General features: G+C 41.6%; 1 protein-coding gene across 3 annotated transcripts; it reads left to right on the forward strand.

Annotated features, from left to right (window-relative positions):
* Positions 1 to 976: 976 nt before the first annotated feature.
* On the forward strand, positions 977 to 10,038 carry wfs1b (Wolfram syndrome 1b (wolframin)). 3 transcript variants are annotated; one of them, XM_073487592.1, is made up of 10 exons: positions 977 to 1,120; positions 2,779 to 3,174; positions 4,710 to 4,786; positions 4,941 to 5,085; positions 5,234 to 5,407; positions 5,728 to 5,808; positions 5,970 to 6,130; positions 6,335 to 6,571; positions 6,670 to 6,788; positions 7,242 to 10,038. In XM_073487592.1, the coding sequence occupies exons 2-10, from the start codon at positions 2,781 to 2,783 to the stop codon at positions 8,788 to 8,790; spliced, it is 2,937 nt and encodes a 978-aa protein (XP_073343693.1). In that variant the 5' UTR covers positions 977 to 1,120; positions 2,779 to 2,780; the 3' UTR covers positions 8,791 to 10,038. The 3 variants fall into 3 exon arrangements, with proteins under 3 accessions (XP_073343693.1, XP_073343691.1, XP_073343692.1); XM_073487590.1 differs by having other exon boundaries at positions 5,970 to 6,571; XM_073487591.1 differs by having other exon boundaries at positions 4,713 to 4,786; positions 5,970 to 6,571.
* The last annotated feature ends 1,520 nt before the right edge of the window (positions 10,039 to 11,558 follow it).

Here is an 11,558-nt window from a genome sequence, read left to right on the forward strand (position 1 = left end):
TTACTTTGCAGATTGCATGCTGCAACAGACCCAGAGTAGCTCATTTATAAATGTTAATACTAACACTAATACTAATAATACTAACTAAAAAAAATTCATAAATTAAAAAATGGAATAAAAAATTAAAACAGATTGATTTCAATCATCAAAAAAAAATGCTGATTATTGAATATGATAATCTGCTATAATCTGTCGTACCATTGCCTGCAGTTCATACATACATGTAAATATACATGTATTATTTCAATTTCACTTGTAGGCCTATTTTAAGTACTTAGGTACACTTAATGACAGATACTATTTGCCTACTTTATGCTTACTTACTTAAGTATTATTTTTATGGGTGACTTTAACGCTGATTAAATTTGTCATAAAAAAAGTAACACACCATGAGATGCACAATCACAGCTTGTATATGGGAATAAAAATGGAAAAAGACAGCAAAAGTAAAGGTAGATTTGGTTTTTATTATGTATTACGTATTTTATGTAATGTTAAAGGTTTTGAAATAAGGAGGGAAAATAGTAATCATGGGTAGGCTATTATTTTAGTTTGTAATCCACGTTTATAAAAGAAAACAAAATGCCATGTACTGCCATCTCCTGGTAGACAACTTGAATTACGTTGTTGCAAACTAAAAAAAGAAAGATAATAATAATTATTAAAAGACAAAGCAGATATTCAAAGAAGCCTAAACCACTCTTATAAAACTTATTTAAGGATTTAACTAATTTAACGCTAAATTACCTGAAATAACTCCCTGATTTTACCTTTGAGGTTCATCAATTTATCGACAGTTGACTCTTCTTGACTGTGAGAAATCGCTTGAACTTCCTGTCCTCGCAGCCAATCAAATCGCGCTCTGGAAAAACGAGTCCTAAGTTGTATCCAATCACAACGCGCAGAAGTCGAAGTGGGCGTGGACGTGCAGTGCAGCCGCTGACAGAGCGTCCTGTAGGTTGTTTGGAGTTTGACCATCCAGAGCCAAGCCGAGAGGCAGACCTCACAAAAGCGAAAGGGAATAATGACTTGGGACACAGAATAGCACGGAAACCGAGATATTTCTCGAGGCCTTTTCACTCGGAGGATTTGAAATAAACTGGTGTGTTCGTGGTTCAAGGTAAGCGAGCCACAGCAGTGACATGTTTGAGGAACGTACAGGTTAGCATTAGCAACAAAACCACCGGTTAGTTTAGCTACCTGCCACATATATCACTGTCAGTTACATAAAGACTGTGGTATTGTATTAGTGTAAGACATGTGTAAACGGTGGCTGAATGATAATGAGTATTAGGACTATCTGAATGTCTATTCCACTGGTTAAATCTGTGTCATTGGAGCTGCTCCTTGCTGGCAAAGAAGGGGTTTCCCTAAACTGCAACAGGACACATCACGTTTCCAGTCAGGACTCTTCAAGGATGTGTCCTTCTCGATATAGCTCCACAGGGCTCACTCGATAATGTCTAAAATAGACTGCAGGACACATGACGGGTTTGATATTACAGAAAACAATGGGTTTTACACAGCTGAACCAAACTTATTAAAACATAATGGATTGCAGAATTTAAATTGTTATGGAGGTCGAGGTTTGCAGGCTTCAGTCTTTAAACACATGTCTGCTGTCAGTGGTTGCAGGGTTGCAATGAAAATCTGCTGGCTCTCAAGCCTTGGTGGCACATGAGAGAGCCATATGTGTCAGTTTTTTCTTGTTTTGTTTTACAGTAAGTTGTGTTTCCATCATAAAACATACCAGACGTTGTAGGTTATCTGTAATATTATAAGGTGTTAGCCCTATTTTGTCATCTAGGTCTTTCATCTTTGGAGCAAATTTGGCTGTTGTCAGAAAACTTTCATGAAATGAATCAGTCAGGTTAAGTTATGTGAACAGTTTTGTTGTAACTCCGCTTGGCATTGATGTGTCAATTCAATGTTCCCTCGTGAAAAGGGAGAGACAATAAAAGATTTTATCACAGATTGTGATTAAAAATAACACAATAAGTTGATCGTGGTGAATTTTCATTTTCGGGACAATCAGGAATTGAGATTATGGTGAATATCCTCACATGAATGACTTTAAAAAAAAGCTGTCTAGCTCACTGATGTACAGTCCAATATTGGTTTTCTGATTTATTTGAATTTCCTTCCTTCCTGTCACCATGGCTTGCACATTGTATCCGCACAAACGCAAGTTCAATCAGATGTGTGTAAAAACTACAAACTTAAAAGCAACAGGGGGATGGGTTTACCACCATTAATTTAGGACCTTATGATTAAGATGACTTATTTAAGATTCTTTAATTGTTTTCACTCGAAAAGATGTGTACTAAGTCCTAATTTGTTCCCTAACTAAATGTAAGTAGAAAGTGATTCCAGTATGTTTTAGTGCAATTTTAGTTTTATTTTGAAGTTTTAAGAATATTTAGATGATTATTGGGATATATCCCTGGTTTTTGGTGAGGATTTAAGCAGTGATTACAGTCATTTGTTTGTGTACTGCAGTCTCAGTCATAGCTGACTGAGCAGAGGGGGCTTGTTGAAGTGAAAAGAGAAAGTGTCCTTTCGCAACAGCTGTTACTCCACCGTCACTTCCCTCTCTGTCATACCTTCACTGTCAGCTGTCTGCCTTGAGCTCTTCCTTACACTCTGCTGCTGAACACATGCTAACATATCAGTTACATTTTGACATTGCTGTTTTCCGATTCCTCTCCAACATCACTGTGAATTGACAAGCCCTTGAGTTTTCTTCTTCACTGATTTGTTCTCTGATGTGATTTTCAGCCATGGAAACATCACCTACCGGCAGCGCTGCCGCCCCAAAACCCAACCCCTCATCTCCCTTCACCCTGAGGCCCAGCCTTTCCACTTCCAGCTCATCGACAACCACAACCACACCAACCTCAGAGCGCCCTAAGCCTAAACTCACCATGCCAACGCCGCCAACTATGCCCTCATCTCCTCCCTCTACTGCCTCCCCTCGGACTTCTCCTGGCCTTTCCTCCCGTTCTTCCTCCCTGTCCACGCCACCTGCCTCCCCTCTCCGCCAGCCCATCAGGAGCCCCTCTCTGGTGGGCAGATCTCAGCTTAATGCAGCCTCTACGGGGAATCCCCCAACTGGATCCACATCTGCTGGAGCTGCTGTGAAGGCTCCACAACCTCCACCCACACCCGAACCAGGTTGGAGTCAAACTCTTTGACCTTTTGCTCTTATAATAAAAAAATCTTTCACTTCTCCACCAATCAGTGCAGCCAACACTCCCAGACAGTTTACTGCCTGTACTACTGTGTCCCCATGACAACCATAGACATTTCCCACAACATGTAAAGTAGTCTCCCCCACTCTGCTGACTTGAGGAGAAAAACCAGTCTCACCCTCATCTTTTCAGACCATGTCAGCTCTGCTTCGTTCCTACTCACCAAATTAAAGTTCACATAGTAGGGGATCTCGAAGCTGCACTGGGGATATCAGATTTAATTTGTTGCATGACTTTGCAGTGACATGTAAATATGGAGGATGGCTGGAGAGTGTGAAATTCAACACCTCAGTCGTGTGACACAGTTTTTTCCTTTAGACTCAGTCCTGTCCCCGAAAAAAGACACACCCTGTACTTTGTGTCAAGCTGTTGAGATTTCATCAGATAATCATGTTGTAGATAATGAAAGTAAAAAATGGGAGACAGATTGCATCACTGTGCAGGAAAGCTAGCAGCTGCTGTTGACTGTGCTCAACCAACGGTTATTTAAGGGCACAGGCGGTGATCGGGGTATGAGCAATGTACCAGGAGCATTGACTGGCATCTGACAGAAGATACCAGATCCCATCTTATTTTTTTCCTCCAGAGACAGGCAGGCACAGACAGACCACCAATTCACACACCAGTATCACTAACAGCCTGTGGGCGTTTTGAATCTTGGAAAGTCTTTCCACATTTCTTGCCACCTCCAGTTTTTCCTGGTATACATGATTAGAAAGATTTGCTGTTTTGTTTTTTCAAAACAACAAATGTGACACCTTACTTTGAAGGAAGTCGACACATTTTCCATCGGAGCTAGTTTGAGTGAGGCATGGGGATTTGACAGTATCAGAGCTCATCAGCCAGAAGGAGAAGATAATTAAACCAGATTGGTTCAGAGGGACGTTCTTATCAGGGCAGAAGCTGTTTCTGGAAGGGTCTGACTCATGCTCACACTCTGGGATCTCTCATATCATGACTGCCATATCACCTCCTTGTGTTTACCTGGACCATGTATGCAGAGTATTTTATTATTAAACTTTCAACTTAATTTATTTTATGGTTGAAGTTTTCCTCAAACTTTAGGCTATAGGCTAAATATTTTTTATATAGTATTTCCACGTTCATATTTTGTCAGTTGTGGACATTAACTTGAACTAGAAACAGTATGGTCAGCAGTTTCAGACCCTATAAATACAAGTATCCATACTGTGCCATGATTAGACAGCATGAACACAAACACACACCTTCACTAACATCTTTTCATGTTTATGTTCAAATAATTTTTCAATTACCTCTCCTTCAGTGTTATCCATCTATTTACAGAAGAGAGATCTAACTAAATAATTACAGCCACACATTTTACGCAGTACGGCATTTTGTTGGGTACTGTTTTATTCAGAATCTGTTGTATATTGTGTACCTAAGATCCATGAAATCTACTGCAGTGTTTAGTAAATAACTTCCTGTTCTCTTCAGAAGATCCGGAGGAGGAGGTCAGTTTTGAGGACCTGGAGGAGAGAGCAAAGTCAGGAGAAGCTAAAGCACAGACCAAGGTCAGTGTCAATGAACATATTGCAAATACTCTTGACTTTAATGACCATATGGTGGGCATAGAACAGACCAACATATTGATGGGAAGGACAGGTCATTGCAACGCTTGCCTTTGCAAGTCTAAGAGTGTGTGCTTGTGTGTGTGTGTCTGTCCAGATGGGGCGTTACTTCCTGGCTCTGGCAGAAGAAAGAGATGAGGAGCTGAACAACTGTACAGCAGTCACTTGGCTCATCCAGGCTGCTAAACAAGGCCGCAAGGACGCCGTCAGACTGCTGCAGCAGTGCCTAGCCTCCAGGAAAGGTGCCAAAACCTCCCACTGATATCATCAATCTATGGCTATTAGCAACGCAGCATGAAAGCCATTGGTTTTCATGTTATGATTTTAACTGTAACTGATGTTGGGAATAGATCTCCATCATCAGCGTGTACATTTGCTGTCTTGTTTCAGGCATCACTCTGGAGAACTTTGAGGAGGTGAAGAAATTGTGCACAGAGACACGTTTCGAGAGAGGAGTTAGGAAAGCAGCTCTGCTGATGTACTGGAAGTTGAACCCGGAGAGGAAGAAGGCGGTGGCTGTTTCTGAGATGTTGGAGAACGTTGAACACGTGCACACAGAGCCAGGTATGAGAAGAGATATACTGTGATTTAACACATTCACATTGCACCATTTTATGTTGTTTTTTCAAAAACAGGGATGCACAGATGTATCCACTGGCGCTAAAGGGAAAATTAATAACAAAACCTAAATAAATAACAACAAAGAGTCAGCTGTCGGCTAAATTGACATATAAGTATCGGCCCAGGATTTTACAATCGGTGCATCCCTAATTAAAACAAATTTGTAGCAGTACTTTTAATTACCTCTCCTATTGCAAATGATGTTAAATAGGCAAAAAAATACAAACTAGTTTCATGTTTGTTGTTTTCTCTTGTATCCACAGGTCAACCAGTCTCCCCAGGCCCACTAAACAGCTCCACCAAGAAACAGAGGAGAGTCCTGGAGACTATGGTCAGCAATGAGGGTATGTGTGGCCCCAACTTGTAGGATGTCTTTAACGAAAAGTATTTTTAAATTTGTGATTTATTTCTCTTGCCTAAGATGATTCAAATGGAGAAAATATTATTCATGTTTGAAGAAGTTACTTTACTTGTAAGTTAACGTACATCATGTGTGTCTTTGCAGCCAGCTCCCATGTGGGTCTTGACGACTTTGTTGAGATGACTAAGAAGTACGCTCAGGGTATTGCACCTTCTCCAGTCATGGCTGCAGCAGGAGGTGGTGATGATGACGACGATGACGAGGTGGTAGTGAAGAATCCAGATGAACTGCCACTACACCAAAAGGTAAGAGGGTGTCCATTAGACTGTCTCTGTTTTAAGTCTCCCTCCACTCAAAAGTGTGTGTTTCCTATTGTTACTTCACTTGGATGTTTGAGCTTCACTGTGCAGAACGATGTACATGAGGCAGTTAAAACGATTCTTGCATTTTGGGACCTTTGTCATGTACTAACCAGGGTGGTGCCCTTCCCTCTCTTGTGCTTCCTCCAGCTGCTGAAGTTCCCTCTCTACGCTCTGCTGGAGATCAAGGAGCACCTCATCGACTGGGCGTCACGTGCTGGCATGCAGTGGCTCAGCGCCCTGATCCCCACACACCACGTCAACGCACTCATCTTCTTCTTTATCATCTCCAACCTCACGATCGAGTTCTTCATCTTCCTCATCCCTCTGCTGGTTTTCTACCTCTCATTCTTCTCCATGGTTATCTGCACACTGCGGGTTTTTCAGGTCAGCGACAACTCCCATTCTGTTACAGTTACAGTTACAGTGTGTAGATGTACTTATCTGAGTAGTAAACAGAAATTAATAAGCATCTTTTTCTACAGAATTCAAAAGCGTGGGAAAACTACCGGGCCCTGACAGACCTGCTGACTCATTTTGAACCCGGTCTAGATCTGGAGCAGGCTGAGACCAACTTTGGATGGACACACTTGGAGCCTTATCTGTAAGCACATCTGTATTTACATGAATCCACGTGGAGACACGTTCATCCCTTTGCTCAGCTGACTGCTTTTAACTGTTTTTTTCTACTCCGTTTTGTTTGCAGATGTAAAGTTTGGTTTTGTTCAGGTTTTACTAGTTTGAAATTTCAGTTTAGCATTGTCATGTAGACACAATCACACAGAGTTTGCTTAGTTCAGTTACTGTTAATGTCTAATTGAGAAGTGAACTATGTTTTTTTAATTTAACTTATTAAACCTGAACATTAATAGAACAAATTGCTTTTTTTTAACAAACATAAAAAGAAGCAGAAATGGTGTAAAGAATTATTCACAAAATTAGCAGAAATTAAAGAAAATTAATGAGATAAAGATGTCAAACACACATAAAATACACGCAAAATTGACTCAAAATGCTTCTGCAGCAAAGTGAATACATCGTGTTTCTATGTTCTCAGGTACTTCCTGCTCTCGGTGGTCTTTGTGGTTTTCTCCTTCCCTGTTGCTGATAAATCCTGGATCCCCTGCTCCGAGTTGGCTGCTGTCGCTGTCTTCTTCACCGTCACTGCCTTCCTCAGCCTTCACGCCTCTGCTCAGCTCTTCGCTCGTAAAGCCCTCCTCACAGAAGTCCTCTCCGGAGCGTGCTCCCTCACTCACCTCCTGCCCGACTCCTTCTGGTTCCTCAGGATGTTTGGGACGACGTTCATCTCTGTGCCTCTAGGGGACATAGTGGTGTTGAACCTGGGGATGCCATGTCTGCTGTATGGACACCTTTTCTATCTCCTCTTTCGTATGGCCCAGCTGAGAGGCTTCAAGGGCACCTACCTGTGCCTGGTTCCCTACCTGGTTTGCTTCAACTGGTGCGAGCTCACCTTGGTGCTCCTTAATAACGCCTCTGCGATAGGACTCATCCGCACCTGCGTTGGCTACTTCCTCTTCCTGTTCGCCCTGCCTATACTCTCGCTGGGCATGGCTGCGATGCTCATCATCCAGCTGATGCAGTGGTTTCTCGCCCTGGAGCTGACCAAGATGGCAGTCACACTCACAATTTGCTTCGTGCCGGTAGTGTTGAGGCTTTGGACCCGCTTCAGCCTCAACCCCATCGTGGTTTTTCGGTCTTTGTCGCGGAGCAGCATCGTCAAGCTCATCCTGGTGTGGCTCAGTGCTGTGGTGCTCTTCTGCTGGATGTACGTCTACAGGTCTGAAGGCATGAAGGTGTATAACTCCACCCTGACGTGGCCTGAGTACAGCAACCTCTGCGGCCCTCAGGCCTGGAAAGAGTACAATATGGCTCAGACTCAGATTCTCTGCTCTCATCTGGAAGGACATCGCGTCACATGGACCGGACGCTTCAAATACGTCCGCGTGACCGACATTGAGAACGGGCCACATTCTGTAATCAACCTGCTGCCTGTGTTTATGGGGAATTGGATGCGGTGCCTTTATGGTGAGCCGTATCCTTTGTGTGAGGAGGTGAAAAACGCCACAGCTGAGCCCCAGCCTCTGCCTGCACCGGCTCCTCCTCCAGAAGATCCGCTCTGTAAACTTAAAAAACTGGCCAAGCACGAGTGCCATATCAAACGCTTTGATCGATACAAATTCGAAGTCACGATGGGCATGCCTCTGGAGAGGAAGGCCAAAAATGGGACGATCATAGAGGACGAAGACGCCACTAAGGACATAGTTCTACGGGCTAGTAATGAGTTCAAATCTGTGCTTTTACACTTAAAAACAGGAAGCCTGGTGGAGTTCAGCACCATACTGGAGGGTCGTTTAGGCTCCAAATGGCCTGTGTTTGAACTGAAAGCCATTCACTGCATGTCGTGCGCCGATGCCCAGGTGCCCAGTCGCAGGCAGTACAAGATCGAACACGACTGGAGGCGGACGGCTCAACACGCCCTGCAGTTTGGATTTGACTTCTTCTTCAACCCCTTCCTGACTGCTCAGCTCCACCCAGAGTCAGAGACTGGAACAGAAACAGAGATTGTGACACAGGAGGTGGCGTAGAGGGAGAGAGAGATCTGGCAAACACACCTCTGGGAGAAACAATATGTGTGATGATAATAACACTATCTTCAGTCAGAGAACGTGAATGATTGTACAACACTGTCCTGCACAGAATCTACTTGCAATACTGGCGATTATTTTGTTCCTTAAGAGATTAGACAGATATTTAGGGTTATTTAAAAATGGCAGGTCGGTGCAGTGAGTCCTTTCTGACAATTCAACGGTCTGCTGTTTTTCTAGCTCCACCTTGTCAGTATCGGATCAGTGTGTTAGGTACGTCAACGGAGGTGAAACGTGACAGAATAGTCATTTTATGGTACCATCCTCATCTTTTGACAATGGAAGAGCCGTTCTGATGTCTAACGAACTGAACTGAACCGGGCCGCTTGGTGGAAACTCAGACATCCGTGGTGTCAGTCCTGTTTTGAAGCTGAACTTTAGTGAGTGTGTGTTTGCATTCTCTTAGCTTTTGAGCCAAAATGTGTGAGAATACATTATGTAATTAAATTAAATCTACAAAGGTGAGAAAATGTTAAGAGTTAATTTACTTCCTAACACTTAAGTAAGAAAAACACAATCTTAACGTCCTCAGCTGTGGTAAGTTGTGCATTTCAACCAGTTTAAGCTACACGTGTGCTCATCACAGGGCGTCGGTTAATGAAGGCATTTTGATTTTGTTTGATCATTATACAGACAATATGTGTGCTACACCCACTTTTTATGAAATATTTGTGGCCAAAATCATCAATATTTACATTTTACAGTTTCCTTGTCAGGCTGTTGAACCTTGTTGTGTTTGTGGCCTACGGATTTTAGAGGAAGTTTCTATTTTTACACTAAAGGCTGTAAAGCTGATGATGACGACGTAAGGGTTTCCTTTTGCTGTCAAGCTTTAATCACTTAACATTATAAAGTATATGTATAGTATGTAATTTTAAAATAGTTGATATTGGAACAATATTTTCAAGTGCCTTGTAAGACATCGTCTCAATTCAAGAATGATTTGGATGAAAATCATCTTAACCTTTTGAAAAGCTCAGCTGCATCTGTGCTTTTATTACAGAGCAGTTGTCCAAGTTTATCTCTGCCTTCTCTCCCCTCATGTTCTCCTCCTCCTCCCTTGTTTGTCTCCATCTCTGCTGTGCAGAGATTTAATATATTGAATATTTGCAGTCCCGGTGTGATGATGTGTTTGAATTAGGATGTCACTACTGTTTTCTACTGTGACCCATAAACATTATGAAAACATGTATGTGTTGCTGTTTTTGTATTATTTTAGTTTTAAACACAACATTTTAAGGTTTAAAGAATGCCATTCACCCTATTACAAGACACTGTCCCATCAACATGATTCTGAAGCTATGTTAAGGCAAAGAAGTTTCATAATGTTGCTTTAATTAAACTACCTGTTGAATTATAACTGTTCAAGGGAAATACATTCATATACAGGCAAATAAAACAATGGAAAAGGTTTACTATGCTGCACAGTTTGTTGTAACTTCACTGGTATTGTCTGAATGACTGTCCTCCACAATATGACATCGGCATCATAATTCACAGAAAATATGGTGCTGGTGATGGCCACGTGTTATAAAGATACACAGTTGCTGATATTTTGGTCCAGGTCTGGGGTTTCAATTTGTGTTTAAGAAACCTAATGATAAACATGTCACTTACTCATTTTGATTTAATGCGTAGGAAGAGAAGGCTTAAGAAAAGAACAGGAGGGAGAGGAGGGATATATTGACATGTTGGCCTCAAAGTAAAAAGAATTTACAATACAAAAACGTTTGTCTAGTAAGTACTCTGACCTCATTATTTACATATTAATGCATTATTTGCATACAGATTTGTGTACAATCTACAGAGAAAAGGTCTATTTATTTCTATTCAAGCTCAGAAAATGTCTATATCTGCCTCCATATCTCAAATAGTTTAATAGTTCTCCCCTATAATCTGTGACATATTGCCAAAACAAACAAAAAACACGTTCATGCTTTTGTACATTCTGGAAATCAGTTTGGATGCCATTAAATTGCATCATTCTTTTTTTTTTTGTTTCCTTTCATTGAAGAAACCACTGAACTGGTCTTAACAGGACATTGGACACATTTTGATGAAAACGTCACGAAGTGTTTGAACATGGCACGTTATGATTAGTGGGTCATTGTAAATGGTAGTGCGGCAACATCAGTGTGGGAACAGAGAATCTGTGGGTGGGGTGTTGCATGCCTTTGCCTGGCTTGAGCCCCTTCCCCCCAAAATGTCTGTGCACAACCCTGCTGAGGGCATGGCAGTAAAGGTTTAGGAGGAATTCGAGTCTCAAAATCATTTTGTTTCCAGGTGTAATAGGTGTGCGATGACACTAGGTGGCGCCTCAGACCACATGACTTCACTGGTATCACAGACTGTAATGACGACCCCTTATAGGCCCATATAAATGGAAGCTATAAAGCGTCCTCATTTCCATAATGACACAGGCGATTATTATCAGTCTTACCTAATTACACCGCAATAAAAACCACAGCTGTACGCTCATTGGATGCAATTTCGTTGAAATCTTTATTCAGAAAAAAAACATATTAACATTATTTATAACTGTCCATTTGACAATTTTGTCATCAACATACATTAACACAAAAATATGTGAATCAACATTAGTTTGGTCGGGACGTGGCAAAAAATTGACAGATTTTTTTTTCAAAAAGAGAAAGGATAAAAATAAAAGAATAAATTGTTCTCTAAAAATAAAAGCTTCTGCACATCAG

The sequence above is a fragment of the Pagrus major genome, chromosome 18 (assembly GCF_040436345.1).
Source record: "Pagrus major chromosome 18, Pma_NU_1.0".
Taxonomy (NCBI): domain Eukaryota; kingdom Metazoa; phylum Chordata; class Actinopteri; order Spariformes; family Sparidae; genus Pagrus; species Pagrus major.

Coding starts and splice junctions, on each gene's coding strand:
- wfs1b (XM_073487590.1), top strand. CDS start 2,781: ATGGAAACATCACCTACCGGCAGCGCTGCCGCCCCAAAACCCAACCCC. Junction 5,809..5,969: donor GACTATGGTCAGCAATGAGG/GTATGTGTGGCC, acceptor GTGTCTTTGCAG/CCAGCTCCCATGTGGGTCTT. Junction 6,789..7,241: donor ACACACTTGGAGCCTTATCT/GTAAGCACATCT, acceptor CTATGTTCTCAG/GTACTTCCTGCTCTCGGTGG.